This window comes from Caretta caretta, chromosome 25 (genome assembly GCF_965140235.1).
Source record: "Caretta caretta isolate rCarCar2 chromosome 25, rCarCar1.hap1, whole genome shotgun sequence".
Classification (NCBI taxonomy): domain Eukaryota; kingdom Metazoa; phylum Chordata; order Testudines; family Cheloniidae; genus Caretta; species Caretta caretta.
Genome location: NC_134230.1, coordinates 6,026,953 through 6,052,494, shown reverse-complemented (window position 1 = coordinate 6,052,494; position 25,542 = coordinate 6,026,953). Strand labels below are relative to the sequence as shown.

The 25,542-nt window shown below is 46.1% G+C and overlaps 1 protein-coding gene across 1 annotated transcript in view; it reads right to left on the bottom strand.

Moving 5' to 3' along the window:
- Positions 1 to 6,537: 6,537 nt before the first annotated feature.
- The window catches only part of TIMM44 (translocase of inner mitochondrial membrane 44), a 57,451-nt gene continuing 38,446 nt past the window's right edge, over positions 6,538 to 25,542 (bottom strand). Inside the window, exons 12-13 of the mRNA XM_075123134.1 lie at positions 14,132 to 14,242; positions 6,538 to 7,961 (exon numbers count right to left, since the gene is read on the bottom strand). Of these exons, the coding sequence (XP_074979235.1) occupies positions 7,842 to 7,961; positions 14,132 to 14,242 (231 nt within the window). The 3' untranslated portion in view covers positions 6,538 to 7,841. The remainder of the gene's footprint in view (positions 7,962 to 14,131; positions 14,243 to 25,542) is intronic.

The window sequence follows — 25,542 nt, the reverse complement described above, 5'->3', positions numbered from 1 at the left end:
TGGATTTGTGCTGGAAATGGCCCACCTGTTGATCACTTTAGGTAAGCTATTACCAGCAGGACAGTGGGGTGGGAGGAGGTATTGTTTCATATTCTCTGTGTGTATATAAAGTCTGCTGCAGTTTCCACGGTATGCATCCGATGAAGTGAGCTGTAGCTCACGAAAGCTCATGCTCAAATAAATTGGTTAGTCTCTAAGGTGCCACAAGTACTCCTTTTCTTTTTGCGAATACAGACTAACACGGCTGTTACTCTGAATCCTAACATTCTCTTAGTTTTATTTGCTTGCTGATGCACATTCAGTGGATGTTTTCAGAGAACTATCCATGATGACTTCAAGATCTTTCTTGAGTGGTAACAGCTAATTCAGACCCCATCATTTACACTGCCCCTCTCCTCCAATAGCTAGATTTCACGGGGGAGGTCTGATTTCATGGTCCGTGCTGTGTTTTTCACAGTCATGAATTTTATCGGGTCCTATTTATGAATATGTTGAATAGTACTAGTTCCAGTACAGATCCTTGGGGGACCCTGCTGTTTACTGCTTTCCATTCTGAAAACTCTTTATTCCTACCCTTTGTTTATATCTTTTAACCAGTTACCGATCCATGAGAGGACCTTCCCTTTTATCCCATGACAGCTTACTTCGCTTAAGAGCCTTTGGTGAGGGACCTTGTCAAAGGCTTTCTGAAAGTCCAAGTGCACTATATTCACTGGATCCCCCTTGTCCACATGTTTGTTGACCCCATCAAAGAATTCTAGTAGATTGGTGAGGCATGATTTCCCTTTACAAAAGCCATCTTGATTCTTCCCCAACATATCAGATTCATCTATGTGTCTGATAATTCTGTTCTTTATTATAGTGTCAATCAATTTGCCCGGTACTGAAGTTAGGCCAGTAATTGCCAAGATAATCTGCGGAGTCTTTTTAAAAAATTGGTGTTACATCGGCTACCTTCCAGTCCTCTGGTCTAGAGGCTGATTTAAGGTGATATGTTACATACCACAGTTAGTAGCTCTGCAATTTCACATTTGAGTTCCTTTAGAGCTCTTGAGTGACACCATCTGGTCCTGGTGATTTATCACTGTTTCATTTGTCAGTTTGCTCCAAAACCTCCTCTGTCAACACTTCAATCTGGGACAGTTCCTCAGACTTGTCACCTAAAAAGTATGTCTCAGGTGTAAGAATCTCCCTTCATCCTCTGCAGTGAACACCAATGGAAATAATTCATTTACCTTCTCCACTCCAGCCTTGTTTTCCTTGAGTGCTCCTTTAGCGCCTTGATTAGGGGCATGAAAACGTTTTGCAAAGATTTTGGAACAACTATCAAGAAGCTGCAGCAGTACCAGAGTCACAGAGCACTTAATGCGGACGGACCGAGCTTCACACTGAGAGGGGTGTGCCCAGCTAGAGGAGCACAGGACATTTCTACTACAGGATATTCAGTGCAGAGGCTTGGGGCTCTCTGGCTGCCTGCTGCAGACAGGCAGCACCAAGAGACCAGCCCATGGGAAGGGCAGGGGCTGTAAACAAGTCAACATTCATTAGTTTTGCAGGTTTTAGTTAAAATGTTGTAAAAGGCAGGAAATTGCAGCTGGTATGTCAAATATTATTTTCATTGTTTTTATGGCAGAACTATTCAAGGGCCCCAGCGGTACTAGGTGGACGCATGGTCTGAGCCACTCAGTCAGGCCTATGTACTCTAGGGCCAGTGACTTCCTTCCACCCTTTTCTGAAGCTGGGTGTCCCTGTGCTATGGAGTGGAGCATTTCCTCCCCCAACCATGTTCTCTTTAACTATAACCCGCAGCTCGACTATGCTTCCAACCGATTCCTGCATAACTCGGCAGCAGCGAGAGCAGGCCCCCGCTGGGCACCAGGGCTAACTGTTGCAGAAAAGCCAGGCAGGGATCATAGAATCATAGAATCGTAGAATATCAGGTTTGGGAGGGACCTCAGGAGGTCATCTAGTCCAATCCCCTGCTCAAAGCAGGACCAATCCCCAACTAAATCATCCCAGCCAGAGCTCTGTCAAGCCTGACCTGAAAAACCTCTAAGGAAGGAGATTCTACCACCTCCCTAGGTAACGCATTCCAGTGTTTCACCACCCTCCTAGTGAAAAAGTTTTTCCTAATATCCAACCTAAACCTCCCCCACTGCAACTTGAGACCATTACTCCTTGTCCTGTCCTCATCTACCACTGAGACTAGTCTAGAACCATCCTCTTTGGAACCACCTCTCAGGTAGTTGAAAGCAGCTATCAAATCCCCCCTCATTCTTCTCTTCCACAGACTAAACAATCTCAGTTCCCTCAGCCTCTCCTCATAAGTCATGTGTTCCAGTCCCCTAATCATTTTTGTTGCCCTTCGCTGGACTCTCTCCAATTTATCCACATCCTTCTTGTAGTGCGGGGACTAAAACTGGACACAGTACTCCAGATGAGGCCTCACCAATGTCGGATATCCAGGACCAACCCACCAGAGTTTTAAGGTACATATTTAATGCAGAATTTCTTGATTGGTTAAATTGCCTAAGAACTCACACTTCATGAAGAAAAGGATCAGAATGCTCCTCAGATAAACTCTCAGCAAGACACAGTGGCTTGATCATCGGCTTAGCTGGATAATTGCCTCCGCCTCTTGTATTGTGTCAGTCCCATCCCTCATTGCGTCCCAAAGCTAGCTCCTCCGGTCCCTCTCTGCTACCCTGAAGACAAGATCCATGCACAGAGGGCTGTGTTGTTTTCCCAGCAGACAGGGGCTATTGGGACATATTACACAGAGCTGTATTCTACAGATCCTCTCCCCCGTTGTCCTCTCTCTAACTCTAGTAACTCAGCTAAGGGCTCCTATTGGCTTTTATCATTTCATGTCGAACCGTTCAGTGCCTCTTTCCAGGTTCCAGATTTAAGCTCTGCCTCCGCTTCCTGGAGTTTACACTCTAACCCTCCATTTTCTCTTCCTACTCCATGGCAGCCCCGCTCCGTAAATGCTCTAGCCCAGCTTAGAGGGATGTTTACTGTTAATTTAACATTACCAGGCTGCACTTTGCCGTTAATGCAGAGTCCTGGGCCTGGCTCTCGCCTCCACTAGGAAATTAGGCTGATATAACTAGGTCTAAGGGGTCTGAAAAATTCACAGCCCTGAGTGGCAGAGTTAAACCAACCTAACTGCCCGCGCCAAGGAGAATTCTCCTGTCAATCTAGCTACTGCCTCTCGGGGAGGTGGAGCACCGACAGTGACAGGAGAACCCCTCCCAACGGTGCAGGTAACGTCTTCACGAGATCACTACAGCCGCACTGCTGCAGTGTTTCAAGTGTAGACAAGTCCTCTGTCACTTATTGGGAGAGTAGCTAGTGAGCTGCAGCAGCGATCAGGACCCCAGGGTGCTAGGCACTGTACACACCCATACCCAAGGCAGTCCCTGCCCTCAGAGATTTCCCTTCTAAGATGAGACACAGTAGATGTCTGTAAGACAGAGGCGGGAAACACAGGCTAACAGTGAAACGATTATGAGATGCCCTGGTCACAGCGCCCCAGCCGCTGGCGTGGTCCATAGGCACCATGGCAGAGTAGAGCTTTAAGGAGAGATCTGAATCCAGTGTAGTTGGGAGAAAAGCTAATATTCTCGGGGGCGTTAACAGGAGTGTCGTATGTAAGATGCAGGAGGTATTTGTACAGCTGTACTTGGCCCTGGTGAGGCCTCAGCTGTAGTACTGTGTCCAGTTCTGGATGCCTCATGTTAGAAGAGATGTGAACAAATTGAAGAGAGTCCAGAGGAGAGCAAGAAAAATGATAAAAGGTTTAGGAAACCTGAGCTATGAGAAAAGGTTACAAACCTGGGCATGTTTAGTCTTGAGAAAAGACGACTGAAGGACAACTTGGTAACAGTTTACAAATACGTTAAGGGCTGTTTTGATGGCAGGTAGTCATTCTTTCACATCCTCTGATGGTAGGACAAGAAGGGGCTTAATCGCAGCAAGGGAGATTTCGGTGAGATATTAGGGAAAAACTCTCAGGGCAGTTAAACTCCAGAGTCTGCTTCCCAGGGAGCTTGTGGAATCCCCGTTACCGGAGGTTTTTGAAAGCAGGTTGGACAAACACCTGCCAGGGATGGTCTAGGGTTACTTGGTCCTGCTTCGGGGCTAGATTTGAAGACCTCTCGAGCTCCCTTCCCAGCATGACATTTCTCTGATTTGATGAAGGCAGCTGGCTCAGGACTGTAGGGATTTTTACACTCGTAAAGGGGTAGCACAGGAAAAAAGCACAAAGGTGGTTGTAGGGAAACAAAGCACGGAGTGACTGCCTGTGTGAATGCCCTGTCGTCCCCCCCCAATATTAAAGAGAACGAACGGAACAAAATGCAGCCAGGGAATTGCTTCAGCATTTGATTCATCTGGAGAATTCTGAGATGTTTTACTGACATTTTCTTCCCAGTAAGAAAGCGCACAGTCATCTCCTAGCTGCCTGGGCTGGTTTGCCCTGAGCCGGTTTGCCCTGAGCCAGAGCAGGGCCCCAGCCATGTCTACATGGCAAAGAGACACCAGCTGACTTGGGCTGCAGGGCTCTTTCACTCTGTGCCGACTGCCCTGCTTGGGCTGTAGCCCAGGCTCTAGGACCCTGCGGGGTGGGAGGGTCCTAGAGCTTGAGCTGGGCAGTCTACACAGTGATGAAACAGCCCTGTACCCGGAGCTCCGCGAGCCCACGTCAGCTCATGTCTGGTTGCTGTATGGACATACCCCCCGTGAACAGTCATTGTCCAGGACCAAATGCTTTGGTCCTGCTGTTGATTCAAGGGAGGGCATAGAGCAGCATGCCGGTGGCAGCTCAAGACTTTGGCCTTGATCTTCAGAGCCCAAGACGGTTTTGGTCCCAAAGTGCTGAGAGCACCCAACCTCCTGAGGCCTGATAATGGCCCCGGCCACCCTGCAGAGCTGCTGCCTCCCCGCAGCCTAGCGAAGCCCGCGTTAGAGCACAGCCAGGATGGGCCCATGGTGTTTCTCACATTAGGGGCTTACTTGGGGGTTGTCTGGTTTTATTTTGGGAACTACTTGCCTAGAGATGAGCACACTGCAAGACATGGGAGAGCAAGAACGTGCAGGCAGCCGCTCAGTAGGGGAGACTGGGAGCCTGGCTCCCATGGGAAGGTGCTTCTCCGAGTGGCTTTAAACAACCCCCAGAAAGACTGCAGAACAGGAGCTTGTGAGCCCACAAGAGCAGCATCCAGTGTGCGCCAGCGTTGGCCTGTGAGGCAGGGGTTTTCCCTCAATTAACACAGAAGCCCAGTACTCAGGACAAATGGGTTCCCTTCGCAGCGTCCCTGTTACGCTGGCTGAGGCACTGAGTAATGGTGATGGAGTTAGGGTCCAGCCTTCTGTGCAAGCCCCCGGCAGGCAGCCATAGGCTTGCTCTCCACCCATGCTGGTTACGTCAAGGGAGAGGCTCATGGGTCAAGCCGAGCAAGGAACGTGCAACATTTCTCAAGGGAATTCAGTCTTTTCCCAACAGCCAAATCCCCAGGCAGACAGTGCTCACCTCAGGCAGCTATGTAATTCAGGGCTGGGTAGTTTTAATTCTCTAGATTGGTTACAGACTACGCCAGGTCCTCAGGTTTGGTACTGTAAATTCAAGCCGTGATTGGCTGACTAAAGCATGTGCTATGTCTGTGTCACTGGAAGAGCACAGCACCACGTCCAGAACAAACACTCAGGTATGCTGTTGTCACATGGCAATGAGGGCAAATCCTCTGCTTTACAGGCGATTAAAACCCAGGCCCCGTGCAGAGCAGATTGCTAGGGTCCCCTGGCAGATTACTGATCACCCTCCAACAAGGAAGTGGGGGAAGCTGATTCTGATTTTGGGGGGGTTCAGGCCCAGAATTTGTGCATGAACCAGGCAATCAGATTTCTCTGAGCTGTTCGCACAGCTGTGCCAGTGCTAAAAGACAACGTCCGCCTCACCTCTGCACTCCCAGCAGTGACATAAAGCAGCGTTTCCACGCAGGGCCCAGCCCCGTGGCTGAGATGTGAGTGAGTTCCCATCAGTTTGCTGATGAAAGTGATCTTTCACAGCACCACCTTCTTCCTCAAACACTGAACAAGACCTAAGCCCACCAGCTGCCCTCTCACTGCTGGAGCTGGTCAGACAGAGGGACTCACCTGGCCCATTACTGTGTTCTGCAGTATGAAATTAATTTGTTCAGATATTAGGCACCGATACATAAATTCAAGACAATTTAAAAAAAACTCAAATGACTCCACTGGTAAGAGCACCGGGGTGGAACCGGCTGGACTGAGAGCACATCCATGGCCAGTAAAGCACACGCGTTTCCCCAGTCCTGGGAGTGGGAGACTCCGGTATGGCAGAGTTGTGCAAGATAATGGGTGCTGTTGAACTTGCCGCATACATCAGACTGTCTGTAACAGCTGCTACAGGAATGATAATGACGCCTGGGCTAGACATTTGATTCCATTTAGATTCACCAAAAGAACTGCTCTGGATGCTCACCGGGGGGTGGAGGGGGGAGAGGAGGAGGAACAGGCAGAATGATTTTCTTTAATTACAAAGCAAAAAACAGCTCTTCTGCTTTGTGCGCATGGAGAATCAGAAAAACCCAGACTCAACATTCCTTTGAATCCCTTATTGGGTAAGTTATCCTCTACCCAAATAAGTCACACCCTTACAAGAATCTTCACTCTATTGAAGGAGGCAGCAGAAGAATCTATGAACACGAGAACATCTCAGCTAAACCTCCATTTACCCAGCACCAGTTTGGATTCTCCTCCAAGCTCTGCAGTCATCACACAGGTCCCAGTGAGAGGCCAGGTGTGCACCTCCACCTGCGGCAGGAGATTGTACCCTTCAATTTATATAGAGTAGGTAAGTGAATCATACCCTCTGCACTCAGTCTTAGCAATAAATAACTGGGTGTGGTGGTGGGGGTGCTATGTCCCAAGTTGGTTTTGCACCTTATTTGCTCTCTCTGTTGCATCTACAGCAGATAATGCCAACTCTCTTGTCCCTGGTCAGTATTCTCCAGCTCTGCCCCTTTCTCAGTCACCACTGGCACTCTGCCCAGGCAAGTACAGCTCATGTGACTACCCCTGGATCTGGGGAGATTCAAACACAAAGACTCTCTAAGCAGTGAGTCCCACCTGCATCAGAAGAGAGCTGTGTGTAACACCGCTGGGAGCACGCCTCACTGCTACAGCCAAGTCTGCAAGCCTGCCTGGCCCTGTGTTGATATGGCCCCGCAGGACTCTGCGGAAGGTGCATGTGTGGAGGCATGGTTGCATTTGGTTTGGTAAAGTGCACGACACTGTATCAACAGAAGGCTTATTGGTGCAACCTAGTAAGAGAGCAGCTGACACTGGCATGTCCTGAAAGAACTTTGAGAGCCTTTCAGGGACCTGGAGAGGCTACTTTTGGGTTACTATAGATGCTGACATTGCAAACAATACACATCACTTTGCTACTGCCCAGTACCCACCTGGGTCCATGTCAGGAAGCACGAGGGAACATGGGGAGGAAAGAGGCCAGCCTCCTCCAGCTAAGATTTAAAAAGGAACCGACAGCAGCTGCTAGTGTCTTAAATCAGTCACACTTAAATCTACTGCACATTCTTACAGTGTAAAGCTAGCGCCGTGCCCAGGGCAGCCATGTTGGTCCCAGGCAGGTCACATCAGGGACTGCTGAAGTGATGGCACACCCAATAGCTGCCTCTTCTGAAAAGGAACCAACACAGACTGTTCCCCACAGCTCCCTCCTTACACTGTAGGTTGGTACAAGTTCAGACATGGCACTGGTGCAAGTGAGAGGTAGAGGAAGCTCTTGGATGGCATTCTTAGAGGATCTGCTCAGTGCTTGAAGCAGAAATGTCCAATAACCTCCAGGCAGCATACGGGTTGAGTTCATCCTGGTCTCTGCAGAGCGCCCACACATACAGCATCCGCAGAACTTTGTCCTGAAACAAAAATTCACTTGTTAGAATTGAAACTACACACTGCAGAGAACACAGCACCACTGTGGGCTACAAGTCACTCCCCTCCCCTTCTCACAGAGAACACAGCACCGCTGTGGGCTACGAATCACCCAACCCCTCACAGAGAACACGGCACCGCTGTGGGCTACGAATCACCCAACCCCTCACAGAGAACACGGCACCACTGCCAAGCTAGGAGTCCCCCCTACACACACAGAACAACATCGCTGCTATATAAGTCCTACACTCATTTTGTTTTTATCTTTTTTCTTTTTTTATCTACTTTAGTTAAGGTTACCAAAATGCCATATATCATAAGCTCACTTTCTCTTGCGCAGTGTTTCAAAAACTTAACCTTTTGGGCTGAATTTTCCCTACTTAGCTTTTGCCCCAAAAGGTTATGATGCTTGAAAATTTGGGCCAGGTAGCCATTTGAGTTATACGGCAACAAGAACACACACACATTTGCCTGTTCTGACAACCAGTTTAACACAGATAACCGAGGAGCAGCTGAACTCTACATGGAATCTCCTGCAGTTAGTACCTCTGATTTCATAAAGCTGAGAGTATTTGAATATGGACTTGTGTGCATGCAAACACCTAAGTACACAATCTCCAACACCCTTGGGCTGGCTGGTGCCCATTTGGAAGCATGTTTGCCCTGCTCTTCTGTCATTTTTTAGCCTTTTATCTTTTCCCCACGTCTCCCTTGCCCTTCCTTCTCTCTTTAGTAACTGAGGAAATACAATACAAAAACCTCTTAATAAAACTTTAACCTGCACGATGAAAAGTCACAAAACTGCAGGAAATGCAACCATTACATTTCCATCCAGGTCAAAGCCCTGCACACATGTAGTACTCACTCTAGTCCTGTTATCCTGGGTCAATACGTATACAGTAGAACTGCAGAGTTATGAACACCTCGGGAATGGAGGTTGTTTGTAACTCTGAAACACTCATAATTCTGAAGAAAACGTTATGGTTCTTTCAAAAGTTTACAATCGAACATTGACTTAATACAGCTTTGAAACTTTACTATGCAGAAGAAAAATGCTGCTTCCCTTTTATTTTGTTTGCAGTTTACATTTAACTCCGTACTATACTGTATTTTTGGGGGGGGGGGGTTTTAGTCTCTGCTGATGTCTGATTGCATACTTCCGGTTCCAAATGAGGTGTGTGGTTGACTGGTCAGTTCGTAACTCTGGTGTTCATGACTCTGAAGTTCTACTGTAGTATTTTCCTGAAGAAATCTATGCTGTTAAGTGTATAAACATGTAAGATGGGTAATGGGGCTGAGTTAATTGCCACTGAAACCTTAATTTGCATTTTCTACCTATTTGTGACGGTCAAACTCCATTTCATTACATTCTGTAATGAAAGAGGCAAACTAAGAAAGGAGAAAATTGGCACCAAAGCTGTGATCTGGAAAGGTTTAGGCTCCTGAAAAATAGGTTGTTTTATTGGAAGTGTGGCAGACAACTACAGGGATCCTGTGACATCAAAACACAGGGAAGATGGCTCTCTTACTGGGGAATGAGACATCACGGAACAAAGAAAACAACCTGTTACCTGCACTGTGGGAGTTCTGGGTGACTGATTTTACATTTTTATTAATAGAGCTACATCCTAAACTTGGATATGCAGTGGATGTTGCTGCATATATTCAAAGAAACTGGGACTGCAAACATCTGTGGACTCCCAGAAGTGAATTTCTAAACTGTAGTTATGCATTTAAGATTAAAATTTGTCCCTTATTCCCATGGGATGCTGTGACAGGATTAGCATCCTGTACCACAACCTCTCAGGATTAATTTTAAAGAGGATTCCTTGGACCTTTCAAGAATGCTTTGCTGGATGGTTAAAGGCCTATTTCCCCAGATCAACTGTGCAAAACTCTACAGGCATCTGTCCCCTGCTCTCTTTTTAAAGTGGTGTATTTGCTAGAGCAACTAGCATAATCATTTCATATCTTCTCAGACCTCCTACGCATCCCACTGAGGGTGAGTCTGCAGCGCTGCAGTGGGTGAGCGCAAACAGGCAATGCTGCAGCAGGAACCAGCACGTGATTTCTATTTAGCGAGTTTACAACGCGAGGCTCCCTGTTACCTAGGAGGTCATTTGCTCTTGACTCCAAGGCGCTGCAGGAGAAGCGCAACAGTAAAACTGAATCATAGCTCGCAGCCAGCCTGCAGCTGACACTGGATTAAAACTAAAGTTTCGTTTCCTTTACAGCATTTTAATGTATCCCCCTGATGTATTGCTGTTCTCAAGGAACCAGACATTGATATCCCCTTTAATAATTATCCCATCCATACCCATCTTTTACCAATGGGCTAATTTCATGTGAGAAATCACTAAATAGACCTCTCTTCTCCCTGCAGTCAATATGACAGGCTGCAAATCAGGCCAGATGGGCCCATCATTAAAATTAGTCCTTTTTTCTGTAAACCTACAGTCTGGGCTCAGGAGAATGGCTGAGAAAAGCCATTATTTATTAAACACGTATTAATTTTAATGGAAGGCTCCTGGAAACTGCCCAGCTCCAGGCTCCTTGCAGCGTCACCTATTCCACATCATTAAACTACTTAAACATTGCCCAGGCACAGCGAGAGCCGTCTGGAGAGCCTGCCACTCAGCCCCCAGGGATTTTCAGAAAATTTCACAAGCTCTTAAACCCATGTGTCATTAACTCCCAAAACGAGCCTGACAGAACATATCCGCACGACGGTGCTTAAGTGAATGACAGTGACACTTTCTAGAGTTTACACGGACAAATGAAACCACTGCAAGAAGTGATTCACACACAGATTCCAGGACAGGGCATGGTCAGTCAGGCATCCCCAGAGTAGCTTTCAGAGGTCCCAACACAGGACTGTGCCATGTGCAGCGTCTAGCATGAGGCGAGGAGAACAGTTTACCTGGTTTGAGCCAGAACCTTAGTACAATTACAGTGGATCCAGAACCTAAACTCCCTGGGTTTGAGATTATTCTCCACCCCTCTTGCAATTTATTGATTTTCATTTCTCCCATTTCAATTCCATTTTGCTAATTTCTGCCCAAGTGTCCAGTACTTCTGGGCTCCTCACATCCAGAGGTCCCTCTCGTCAAGGACGGAGAAAGGCAAGAAAGCATGCATTCAAAACATAAAAATAAACAAATTAAATATAAAAACAGGGAACAGCCCAACTTGGAAATGAAGGTCCTACTGTGCCCCGATTTGTCGTTCCCCCTCCTCGGTGCCTCAGTTTCCCACATCTTAAAAATGGGAATAATGATACTGACATCCTTTGCAAAGCGCTTCGAGACCAAATGGTGAGAGCTAGATATTACTTACAGCTGCAGTATGGAGCTCCCACCACAGGTAGCTGAGAGCACGTGTGTGGCGCAGCAGTCAGAACAGCTGCTGCTCCCTTTTCATCTCTCCCTCCTCCCAGGTGCTCACAGCACCTCCTAGCCAGGCACCATTCTCCTACTTAAGCAATGGGCTTTCACTGCTCCTTTCAGATGGCCCTACAGGGCCCCAACCAGCTGCCGTTATTATCCATAGTTACTCTTTCCTTATGGTTTCTCTCTCATGAAGGGTCACATGAAATTCCCCTACCAGACACTTCCATGCAGTCCAGAAACATCAGAAACAGCTGATCCAAGACAACCCAGGTGCACACAAAAGACAAGTGCATGAAGAACAGACCAAGCGTATGAAGTTCTGGTATCTATGTAAAGCAGCCACATTAAGAAATGATTAGCTGATTAACTGAGGCATGTTGCGTAAGGCTGACCCTAACGTGGGATGGGAGTGGAGGGAGGTTACTGTTTTTACTTCTATCCCTGTTGTTTTTCCCAAAAGGTTTTTAACATGTGAAATTATCATTTTTTTTTTTTTTTTTGCTCAGAAAGGTCCTACATTTGAGCCATGAAGTGACAGAATGTATGTGATGGTAAAGTGAGATTGATTGTTCAAACCCCACAGCAAGATGACAGTCCCAAGTAGGGAGATCTGTAAAGGTAGCAGCCGCTGTTCCTCTCTGCGCTGAATCCTGGACAGATAGTAACAGCCCTGCTTATTTCCAATTTGGCTTGAGCCACTGCTGGAACTTTCCACCCACTAAATTCCCTTTGTCTAGCAGGTCTGTCATTAGACTTTAAAGTAATAGAATCAAGCTGCAAGCTGTGAGTGATGCTGTGTAATCCTCCAGGCAGTGTGCTGACCATGGAACTCATCTCCCCAGGTTTCACAACCTTCTCTAACCCCTAATCCCACCCTTTGCTTCTCTCAACTGCTGCCCAGGATCCCTTGTCATTTCAAATGCACCAGCACATCGATCTCAGGCAGTGTACCTGCCACCCCCTGCATCTGACAAGGACAGAGCTCTGAGTGGCTGAGCCAGGCCAGGCACAGGAAGGGAGCAGGTGTGCCCAGGGGCAGGGACCCACTGTGCTAGATGCATCTGGATGCTCTGCTATTTCATGATTTGGTTCTATGATTTCACCTGGGATTGAAGTGTAATTTACTGAACCCAATCACCATTTCCCACTATAAAGACTCAAATCCCATTTGAGTACACCAGCTCACTACACCTTCCACATTCTGAGCACTTTTTAAGAGGGCTGCTAAGGTTCCTACCATCAGATATCTTGTTTTTCCAAGTACTCCCCTCCAGTTTTTTCTGTTGGTGGATTTTTTTTTAAATCAATTGCTCCATTTTCTAGATCTCTGTTAACAGCAGTGAAAGCATCTGAGTTCTGGGATACACAAGAAGTTTGGACATGCTTACAGGGCAAAGTTTTCATGTGTGCTTTGAGTGCAGGACCTTGTTACTTCACACTGGTGATTTGGAGACCCGCTGTGAAGCACTAAACTTCATCTATTAGTAAATGATCATCCTAAGGAAAGCCCAGTTCTCCATCACAAAATGTACTTGTTCATTTATTTGACAAGCTTAGTTTTAATTAGTGATGTTTTAGCAAACATTGAAGTAATGAGGGTTCCATAATGTCAGACCTCTTGCTAGAGCACTATTTCATCCCTGCTCAGAAGCAGAGAGGGCATGTATTTGTGGGGGTGAATTACGGAGAGTATGGATTAGTTAAATGCACATTAGCCAGGCTCCATGGCAGATGTGTGTGTTACACAGTGATGATGGGATTAAAAGTGAATGTACACAATCTCACTAGAACTGACTGCAAAGCACTTCATTTTTCACACACAGTACAGGGCATCTGTGATAAATGAAAGGTGTGGGGGGGGAAGGGTAGCTTCCTTTTATGGACCCAGCCAGCCAGTTAGCTATAAAATCCCTCTTAGTAGCTCTTCTCAACTGGCTTTACCTGTAAAGGGCTAAAAAGTGTCACTGCGATGCATAGGTAAAAGGAAGTAAGTGGGCACCTGACCAAAAGAGCCAATGGGAAGGCTAGAACTTTTTAAAATTGAAACAAGACTCCCCTTTTGTCTGTCTGTGGTTGTTCTCAGAGAGAAGCAGAGACAGGACTGAAACTATGCTGTAAAAAGCTTGGGGCCAGGTATGAAAAATCATCGGTATCATACCTAGAAACTACTCATTTGAAATCCCAGATATGTAAGAAGATCAGGAAATGAATGTCTCGGAAGACGCGATCAGGTTTATCTCCTTTTATTTCTTTATGGCTTGGGGACGCCTCTGTGCCAACCCCAGGTGCTTTTGTTTTGCTTGTAACCTTTAAGCTGGACCTTAGGAACTATTCCTGATGCTTAATTCTTGTATTTGCTCTTTTTAAATCTAGCAATAGCCTGAGTTTCCAGATGTATTTTCTTTCTTTTTGTTTTAATACAATTTACCTTTTTTAAGAACAGAATTGGATTTGTGTGTCCTAAGAGGTTTGAGCAGGTTGTTTAGCTGGTGGCAACAGCTGATTTCCGTGTGTGGGGGGGGGGGGGGCGCTTGAGGGTATCCCAGAGGAAGGAATTCCCAAGGGTGCCTTCCTGGGTTCTCAAAGGGGTTTTTGCTGTTGGGTGATGGCAGCATTTACCCATCCAAGGTCAGAGAAAAGCTGTAACCTTAGGAGTTTAATACAAGCCTGGAGTGGCCAGTATTAATTGTTAGAATCCTTACAGGCCCCCACCTTCTGCACTCAAAGTGCCAGAGTGGGGAATCAGCCTTGACAGTGTCACTTACCGGATCTCCTTCTACCACCTCTCCTTTCTGATTTTTAATCACCATAACAAGTTGAACCTGGAAAGTGATAATTAATACGGGTCCCTGCTCCATCAGCTTCCCCATAGCAAGCTGTAACAAAAGAAAAATTTTCTGTTAGAAAGTGGAGATGTCTTTCTGCATGTTAACGTCAGGAGAATTTAAGAGGACCACTATGACTTGCACAGTAAATCACTAGCCTGTAATCCCGTTCAAGGCTGATTCTGGCTACTATGCTGAATTATACCAGTTCTAGTACAATTGCTTGAGTCAACTGTACTAACACACAGTTGCAAAATGTTTCCTCTTTATAACCATGTTTTTAAATATTTATACTACCACTTTTTGGGGAAAACGGTCCCTTTTGGGCAGAAATTTTCCATTCTTATTTGCCTGAGGGCTGAATTTTTTGGAAAATGTGAACAAAAATCTATTCAGCTATTTCTGAGTTATGAGAGGATGATAAAAAATAGCAGGTTTCATAATAACAGCCGTGTTAGTCTGTATTTGCAAAAAGAAAAGGAGGACTTGTGGCACCTTAGAGACTAACCAATTTATTTGAGCATGAGCTTTTGTGAGCTACAGCTCACTTCATCGGATGCATACCGTGGAAACTGCAGAAGACATTATATACACAGAGACCATGAAACAATACCTCCTCCCACCCCACTCTCCTGCTGGTAATAGCTTATCTAAAGTGATCCACAAGAAGGATGTGGATAAATTGGAGAGAGTCCAGCGAAGGGCAACAAAAATGATTAGGGGTCTAGAACACATGACTTATGAGGAGAGGCTGAGGGAGCTGGGATTGTTTAGCCTGCAGAAGAGAAGAATGAGGGGGGATTTGATAGCTGCTTTCAACTACCTGAAAGGGGGTTCCAAAGAGGATGGCTCTAGACTGTTCTCAATGGTAGCAGATGACAGAACGAGGAGTAATGGTCTCAAGTTGCAGTGGGGGAGGTTTAGATTGGATATTAGGAAAAACTTTTTCACTAAGAGGGTGGTGAAACACTGGAATGCGTTACCTAGATAGGTGGTAGAATCTCCTTCCTTAGAGGTTTTTAAGGTCAGGCTTGACAAAGCCCTGGCTGGGATGATTTAACTGGGAATTGGTCCTGCTTCGAGCAGGGGGTTGGACTAGATGACCTTCAGGGGTCCCTTCCAACCCTGATATTCTATGATTCTATGATCACTCTCCTTACAATGTGTATGATAATCAAGTTGGGCCATTTCCAGCACAAATCCAGGTTCTCTCACCCCCCCACCCCCATACACACACAAACTCACTCTCCTGCTGGTAATAGCTCATCCAAAGTGACCACTCTCCCTACAATGTGCATGGTAATCAAGGTGGGCCATTTCCAGCACAAATCCAGGCTCTCTAACCCCCCCCTCCTCCGGGGGGAACACACACACACACACAAACTCACTCTCCTGCTGGCCAGCAGGAGAGTGAGTTTGTGTGTGTGTGTTCCCCGGGGGGGGGTGAGAAAGCCTGGATTTGTGCTGGAAATGGCCCACCTTGATTACCATGCACAGTTCAAATAAATTGGTTAGTCTCTAAGGTGCCACAAGTACTCCTTTTCTTTTTGCGAATACAGACTAACACGGCTGTTCCTCTGAAACCTGTCATTGTAGGGAGAGTGGTCACTTTGGATAAGCTATTACCAGCAGGAGAGTGAGTCTGTGTGTGTGGTTTTTGGAGGGGGGTGAGAGAACCTGGATTTGTGCAGGAAATGGCCACCTTGATTATCATACACATTGTGAAGAGAGTGGTCACTTTGGATGGGCTATTACCAGCAGGAGAGTGAGTTTGTGTTGGGGGGGCGGAGGGTGAGAAAACCTGGATTTGTGCTGGAAATGGCCCAACTTGATGATCACTTTAGATAAGCTATTACCAGCAGGAGAGTGGGGTGGGAGGAGGTATTGTTTCATGGTCTCTGTGTATATAATGTCTTCTGCAGTTTCCACGGTATGCATCCGATGAAGTGAGCTGTAGCTCATGAAAGTTCATGCTCAAATAAATTGGTTAGTCTCTAAGGTGCCACAAGTACTCCTTTTCTTTTTGTAAAAAATAGCAGTATACTTTTTCCAGGGAAATAACTCAAACCCAACTCCAACTTTGACACTTCTCACCTAGTAAGTAAATATCCCATAACGAGGTAAGTCTCAATGCACTGGGTAAAGGAACTTTTAAGTGGAACAGAAGCCATGAAGGCCTATGCCTCCCCCCCCACCCTTTTTCTGTCCTCTTTATTCCACTGACATCTCTTACCTCTCTGAAAACCTAGGAAATGAAATGCAAAAGACAATGCAAAATTAAATACTCCCCTCTGGCAGGAATCTATTTTGATATAGGGTCAATTGTTCAAATGTGCTTAAGTGACTTAGGAGCTACTGAAAATTTTCCCATGGTCTTTAAATCCTTGATTGTACTACCTCAGAAGCAGTGTGTCTTTAAGGCAGTAGAAAAAGTCACAGATTGCTTTTAAGCAGTAATATTTGATCATTTAATTAAAGACTGCATTATAACGCACACAAAGGACAGAGCTAAGATGCATGTTCAAATGAACTATGGTAACGTTTCCTGGATTTGAGCACTTATTAAAAAAAAAAGTTAAGTCAAGTTGCCGGAAGCCATTTCCCACCTGCATGTGGCATAGAGGGCCGGCAAGTTACTCATTGTACATGTCCTTCCCCTTAAAACAGCCAATGACTGACTTTACCCAGGCAAGAGGGCAGAGAACTCTGCCACAGCCCCACCTGTCATTCTCTATGGAGTAACAGCGTTAGAAAAGGAGAGTCTCTCACTTGGCCAAGACTAAGCTCAGCATGTCACCTGCCTGGCAAGCGAAGCTTTCCTAGTTGCACTTGAGCCAAAGAGTATGTCTACACTAGAAAGGTAAGTCGACCTATATTAGGTCGACTTACAGTCACCACAGTAATTCTGCCAGTGGGGTACATCCACACAACCTTCCTTGGGTCAGTGGTGCACATCCTTACCAGGAGCACTTCCACTGACCTAAGAGGGGCAGTGTGGGGAGCAGATAGCCTGGTGTCAGCTCCCTGCCAGGAGTCCAGCTGCCCCACAGGCTCCCAGCAGGCCGCCCAGGGCTTCTCGCCTCTCCATTCCCCGCCGGAAGTGGGGGGGAACCCATCTGGTGCTTCTCGCCCCTGGAGAGCAAGCCCAGCTCTCCAGGGGAGCAGGGGCATAGCTGGGCTCTAGCTGCTCAGCTTTCTTGTCAATTTCATGGCAGGTGACAAAACAGACAACAGCCGATGTAAGTAACCTACATAAGCCTTACACCTCTTGTGGAGGTGGAGTTAGGATGTCGGTGTATTAGGACATTTATACCGGCGGGAGGGAGGCTGTAGTGTAGACCAGCCCTAAGTTTCTAGCCCAGAAATAAATCATATAGGCACCTAGCTTCCAGCTCAGCCAGGGAACCAGAATACTCAATGACAAACATTCAGCTCTGAGCACTTTTATCCCACGTGTCTAAAGCCAGACTTTATGGCCATGTGCCAGTTCAGGAATTCACCTGGACAGCCATTTTCTGCTAGTGCAGATGATGATGGATATCTTTTCTGCCTTAACATAAGCCGCAGTGTGTGCACTGAATTTCATTATATCTGTGTCTGTAACATCTACATTTTAATAATAATTCTGTATTAGTATAGCTTTTTGCATTTAATTTTTAGAGATTTTAGCAAAAAGAAAACTGTCTCCAGTCAGTTTGTTACATGCTTCTAAGCCAACATTTTGAAACGAGTTCCTAAAGTTGCACATCTAAATCCGTATTAAGGGACTTAAACAAAAGGCCTTCATTTGAGAGGTGCTAAGCACCAAAAAATCCCACTGAAGACAAAGGAAGCTGTGGGTGCTCAGCATCTTTGAAAATTAGAATGTCTGTCTAGGTACTGTACCTCAAATATGTATTTAAATGTCTATGTTTGAAAGTGTTGGTCTTAAGTTTCACTCTTCTCACGTGTACATGGGAATTGCATATTCAGATACAGGTGGAACATTACTTCACTATGCAGGTATAAAACGCTATCTGGAGAATCATATTGCACACACAACAGTTCAGTTTTGGAAGTGACATGCTGTACAGTTTGCTATTTTCATTCTCAATGTTCTTTCCCAACTGTAGCAAAGATGCCATTCTGATTGAAAACACTGTACATGCCAACATAGAAGTTTGCCAACAAAATAGTCTGTTTTCAAAGTATAAAAAAGTATCAGAAGAATGTCTGACAATACCTTTTTGCTCAAAGGTCGCAGGAGAATTTTATTAAATATCCCCTTGCCCATTCACCTTTGGGCTAAGAACAAACAAAGACGACCCTAGGGTAATATTTCAAGGAAGTTGTAAATGGCTGAAAACAGACGAATAACAAAGTGCCTCTTCAGCCAGAACTCCAGTCCTGCTACCGTGACACCGTGCTATTTAGCAATGGAAGGGGGAGAAAAAAAAATCTAAACTTCCCACCCAGGAGTTATTATTCAGCACACCGTGAAGTCATGTCTCTTGGACACAGACTTAATACTGGACATTCCTAAATTAAGTGAGATGTTTAGAATAAAGTGATGATGTTTATTACTTCAATAAAGTTCATTTGATTAGAATGCATTGTTATTTATTGCTGGAGATAATCAAGGGAATTGCAGCTGTAATGGGCAGATTCCTGCTCAGTTGGCATTCATATTTAATTCCTCATGCTACAGAAAGGGCAGGAAAGGTTTCCTGTTATTTCAGAGGAGTTGGTGTAAGGGAAGGGGACAGTCCAGTATCCCAGGAGGCCCTCAGATTACTATGGCAATATGGCCCTTGGAAGGAGAGGGAGGGGAACAGTTTTTATAAGAATTGCCATTGCTCATCAATGATGGTGCCCCAATGACCAATGCGGTTATGGGAGTGGTGGTGGTGATGATATTTGGTTCACAGAAAATATGCTCATCTGAAATCAAGTTAGAGTAACCCGAACATTCTTTCAAAGCACAACTGGGGTTTAAACCAATCTGCCATGTAGTACTATGGCATTAGTTTCCCGCTGCTAGGGTTACAACCAATGGCATTATGAGTACTTGCCTGAAGAGTCTTGGATACATCTGTGGTATTTTGATATGCTAAACAAATTGAGGTCTAAGTTTCTCCCAGTAAGGTATGTTCTCCAGTCCTCAAATCATTTGTGTTTTTTTCCTGTAGCCTCTCCAATTTTTAACATCCTTTTAAAAACATGGACACTAAAACTGGACGCAATATTCCAGCATTGGTCTCAATGCCAAAATGGTTACTGACTGTAACTGTGGTCCTTCGAGATGTAATGCAGATGTGTATTCCACTTGGGTGTGCGCTGGAAAATTCTGCCTAACAGTACCCGTAGGGGGGTGATGTTTGCGCCTCCTGGCTGTATCCCCTCTCCTGACTATATGAGGCAGCACCACCCCAACGTCCCTCAGTTCCTTCGCACCCCATGTCAGGAGCACAGACTTAAGTGCAGAGTGGATGGAGGGTGGGTTATGGAACACACATCTACATCACATCTTGAAGAACCTGTTATGGTAAGTAACCATTTCTTCCTCTTTGAGGAGATGCAGACGTGTATTCACTTAGGTGACTCACAAGCAGTACCTGCAGGAAGCGGGGCCCAGAGTCTGCTTCAGTGGTTTTCAAACTTTTTGTATCAGTAACCCCTTTCACACAGCAAGCCTCTGAGTGTGACCCTCCTTATACATTAAACATGTGGGGAGGGTAATTTAATGGCGGCTGGGAGCTGTCAGTCCCACGGAGGTGATAGCTTATGACCCCCACGTAACCGCCTTGCGACCCTGAGGGGTCATGACTCCCAGTTTGAGAATCCCTGGTCTACTTAAACAAGGACTGCAGGACTGCCCCTCCAAAGTTCGCATCTGCTCTGGATGCCACAGTAATGGCATAATGGATGGAAAACATATGTGCAGATGACCAAGTGGCAGCCCTGCAAATATCCAGTACTGAAAGGTCACTTAAAATACCTTTGAGGGGGCATAGCTCATGTTATTTCATATGCAGTCTTGATACAGGAAGTTATCCACCAGGAGATCTGCGAAGAGACTACTTGTCCCTTCATCTGGTCTGCAAACGACGCAAACAGACAAGGCTAATCACAAAGGGTTTAGTCCTGTCCAGGCAAAAGACACCCGACATCCAGTGAATGAATATGCTGCTCCTCCACGGCTGAATGCAGCTTCGGACAGAACACCGGCAGATACAGTTTCACCTGAACCAGGCAGCGTAACACCACTTTAGATAAAAGCTTCAGGAGCGGCCACACGGTCACCTTATCTTTAGAGAATCGTGTGTAAGGAGGCTCTCTGCCATTTAAACCAGCAACTCTCACACCTTGCAGATGTTAGGGCCACCAGGAATGCAGTTTTTGACACAGAAGAGGAAAAGATAATGATGGAAGAGGCTCAAAACCAAGGTCCCATCAGAGCCATTAAGACTGTACTGAGGTCCCACAAAAGAATTTGTTCTTTCACTGGCAGGTGGCGATGAAGGACTCCGTTCAAGAACCTTGCTATCACGGCATTTGAAAATATCAGCCTCCCCTGAATGGGCAGATGAAATGCCAAAATTGCAGCCAGGTGGCCTTTCAATCAACTGAATGCAAGAGCTGAAGCCTGAGGATGCAACAAGTACTCCAAGACATCCTGCATCCCTGTCAACCTCGGATGAGCCCTGTGAGCAGATGACCACACCAAGAACGTTTCCATTTGGCCAAACAGGCCAATCTAGTAGAGTGTTTCCTACTGTTAAGTATCACTTGTTGAACAGCCTCTGAGTATTTTTCCTCCTCATTTAACCATGGAGCAGCCATGCAGTGAGATGCAGAGAGCTGGGTGCAGAATACGAGATCTGACTGTGCTGCTTGTTCAGTAGGTGGGGATGAAGTGGAAGAGACATGGAATGCTGAATTGATAATGCCAGGTCAGAAAACCAACCCTGCCTCGGCCATGCTGGAGCAATGAGGATGACCTTGAGTTTGATGATTACCTGCTGGATGATTGGAATCAGAGGGAAAGCATACAAGATTGCGGATTCCCAACTTAGGTGAAGGGCATTGGCCAGAGAGCCCGGACTAAGGCCCTGCTGAAAGCAAAAGAGAGACATTTCTTCTCGTCTCTCGTAGCGAACAGATTTATCATCGGAATGCTCCAAACTGTAAAGATGGACTGAAGGCCACTGGACAATTTCTCATCCAGCCCAGCACTCTGTGGACAGATTGGTCCTGCGCCCTCCGCTGATCCCTGGACTCCTTACGTTGCTTTGGACTATCCATCACTGTGTGCCAGCACATTCCCTTTGCTCAGCCACTGCTCACCAGGACCATTTGCACCGACGCCTCCTTGCTAGGCTGGGGAGTGCATTTGTGGTCACTGAGAGTTCAGAGTCTATGGTCAGAACAGGAAGCTACGTTTCATATCAACATTCTGGAACTTTGAGCCATTTACAAGGCCTCCAAACTGTAAAGATGGACTTCAGAGACCATTCGTGACTCAGAGAAATTGCTACTGAGGTGATCTGTGAATTGATTCCAGGCTGCAGGTAAATGATCAGCCACAGTAGTAATGTTCTCTCTGATGCAAAACTGCCAAGTCCAATTGCTACCTGACACAGCACTTTAAAGTGTGTTCCTCCTTTTCTGTTCACATAATACGTCACAGTGGGATTGTCCATAATAATGTGATCCATTGAGCCAGATTCAATATCGGAAGGCGACATACCTTGTAAATGGCTCAAAGTTCCAGAATGTTGATATGAAACGTAGCTTCCTGTTCTGACCATAGACTCTGAACTCTCAGTGACCACAAATGCACTCCCCAGCCTAGCAAGGAGGCGTCGGTGCAAATGGTCCTGGTGAGCAGTGGCTGAGCAAAGGGAATGTGCTGGCACACAGTGATGGATAGTCCAAAGCAACGTAAGGAGTCCAGGGATCAGCAGAGGGCGCAGGACCAATCTGTCCACAGAGTGCTGGGCTGGATGAGAAATTGTCCTCGGCCACGTTTGGAGAGGCAAAGATGGAACCTAGCAAATTGGGCCACCTGCATGCAAGCAGCCATGTGATCCAACAGCCTTAGGCACATTTGAGCTGCAGGCTCAGAGCGCAGCTCCAGACAGAGGATGAACTGCCTGAAAACAGTCTGAAGGCAGAAGCGCTATCAAACTCGTAGAATCTATTAAGGCCCCAACGAACTTGATTCTTTGATTCAACGCTGACTTGCATCTGTTGAGAATGAGACCCATGTGATCGACTAAGTCTAGTATGAAGTCTATGTGAGAAAGAACTTCTTCCCTGGACTTGACCCTCAGTAACCAATTGTTTAGATATGAGTTTAGATATAAGGATATGAGTTCCCCTCTTCCTAAGGTACGCTGTCACTACAACCACACAGGGAACAGAGGACAGACCAAAGGGAGTATAGAATATTAATAATGTCAGTGCACCATGACAAACAGGAGAAACCGTATGCGGCTCGGAAGAATTGCCACATGAAAATAAGCGTCCTGAAGATTCAGAACACCAAACCAGTCGTTTGGATGTAATGCAGGAAGGGTGGTTTATAGGGTGACCATCAGGAATCTCACATATCTGATATATTTGTTGAGGTTGCAAAGACTGAGAATCAGGCTCACCCCTCTTCTGGATCTGGGAACCAGAAAATACCGGGAATAAAACCCTTGGTCCCAGCACTGCATAGGGACCTCCTCAACACAGCTCCCAACACTATTAGAGACTGAACCTGTTCAAGGAGCAATATCTTGTGATAGGGGTCCCCATACAGGACAGGGTAGGAGAATGGGGAGGGGAGATGGAAAGGAACTGGATGGCGACCCAATCTGATGGTGCTTAGGAACCAGCTGTTGGTAGTTATTGAGCCCCAAATATCGTGAAAAGGAGCCAGCCTGTCCCTGAATGTGGAGGACAGGGCTATAGAGGTCATGACTGGATTGCTGCCCTGGACAAACAAGACAAAACAGGCACTTGGTAAACACTGTGGGAGGATAAGTCAACTGGCTGAACCCAGGACCCGAAGGCCTCTGCCTTTGGGATCTAGGACTCTTTCTGGGGTAATCTCACAGCCTCCGGGCGGAGAAGGATTGCCCAAAGGAGCATCGCAAGTGCTACTGTTGCTGCTGCTGACAGCTGTCGAAGTGACGTGTCCACACCGCTGGAGCGTACACCCCCGAGAGCATCGAGTAGCCTTGAGTCTCCAAACAAGGGCAAGGTTCCATCAGTCTTATGCCAAAAAAAAAAAAAAAAAAAAGCACTCGACCACTGATGGGTAGGTCCTCTATAGTCTGTTGCACATCAGAAGCAATGCCTGAATGCCCTTCTCATGGTTACCGCTCAGGCCATAACTCTGGCTAACGTATCTGCCATGTCCTCAGCCGATTGCATGGATGTCTTGGCCACCAAACAGGCCTCGATTATTGACGCTCAAAATTCCTTCCTAAAGGCTTCAGGTAACTGGTCTACAAATTTAGACATAACTGTCAAATTAATAAAATTGTACTTGGACATCAGTGCCTGCTGGTTCACAATACACATTTGCAGGGAAGAGGAAGTGCAGATTTTCCAATCCATTAAGTCCACCCTCTTGGACTCCCTGTCCTTGGATGCAGACTTACATCTGCCCTGCTGGGCCCTATCATTCCCGACAGTCACAACCAGGGAATCAGGGATTGGGAGAGAATAGAAGCTTTCAAAACCCTGCACACGTACAAAACAGCGTTTCTCTGAATACCGTGCACCAGGCAGCACAGAAGCCAAAGTACTCCAAAGAACCTTTGCGGGCTCTACCAGTGCATGGTGAATACAGAGGCCTACCCTCCCCGGGGCAGATGGCTAGAGGGTATCCAGTAGTTTGTGAGTATTATCGTGCAGGAACTCTGACTGTACCGGGGAGCAGTTTGAAGGACATGCTCCATCCTGCTTGCCAGCAACAGCACAGTGTCAGTCCATGCTACTTTTAGATGAAGAGTAAGAACCTCCATAAGACCTGGAGAGGTTCTGATTGGTCTTATAAGACCTCTTCCACCAGCGCACTTGACAAGTCAAATAGCTTCTCCACTTCTTCGGAGAGACGCCAGCCCTGGAATGCGACAGTATCAGTCACTGAGCGAGAGGGCGACCTCCAATCCAATGAGGGCCTTGGAGCCGAACCAGGCATCACGGCCTGCTCGAGGAGGTGCTGCTTCAGACGAAGGTCTCTAGCCACCTGAGTCCTTTTAGTGAACAATTTACAAATTGAACACCGCTCCTTGGTGTGACCCTCACCCAAACAGAGCAAGCACATTGTGTGGGGGATCACGGATGGGGATCGCCTCCTTTCTCCCCCTACCCTCCAAAACGGGCAGTGTCTGAACCCTGGTGAGGGTATCACCCAGGACAACTAAGTAGGATGCTAACTATACAACTACATACAGAGAAAACCCTCAGTAACAGAAGGAATTGTGAAGAATTTTGTGGTGAAAACCACGGAGTTCTGATTCCAGCCACTGGTGGTGAGAAGAAAGTGAGGGGTGTTTTATTTTAGTATGGTATACTAGTATTTTTTAATCAGAATGTTGTGTGTACAAATCCTTTTAAAAGTAAGTATATTACATCTACACAGTTATCAAACTTGTGAAACCTGATTTCGTTCTCTGATGAGATTATAAGACCTATTTTCCATAAAACCATGTTGACTAGTATGGATTATATTGCTATCCTTTAATTCCCGATTCATTGAATCCCCGAATCAGCTTCTCTATTTTGTCTGGGATTGATGTCAGGCTAACCAGCCTACAGTTACTTGAGTCATCCTGCTTGTCCTTTTGAATATTGCCACAGCATTAGCACTCTTCCAGTCTTCTGGAAGTTCCCCAGTATCCCAAGATTTATTAAAAATTAACATCAGTGGGCCACAAATCTCCTCAGCAAGCAGTTTTAGGACTCTTGGGTGCTGGTTATCTGGGCCTGTTAATTTAAAATGTTTATCCCTCACCTTGTAGATGCTGTCTAACATCCTTCTCAGTTACTAATTGACTAGAAAGTACTTCATCATCCTCAGATTATATGAGTGCATCCTGCTTCTTTCCAAATACAGAACAGAAATATTTACTGAACACTGCTGCAATTTCTGTATCATTAACAACTTTACGTTCTCCATCAAATCAGATGAAAACATCTCCTTTAGTTTGGAAGGAGGGGTCAATCCATAAATATATTTAACCACTGATTCCATATCCGATACTGTTATCTAGTAAGAAAACAGCTTCACTCACAACCATAAACCTCCCTCCCCAACAGAAGTCTCTGGGAATTACAGTCATTTCTCTCAGGCAGGTTTTTCTGCACTGCAT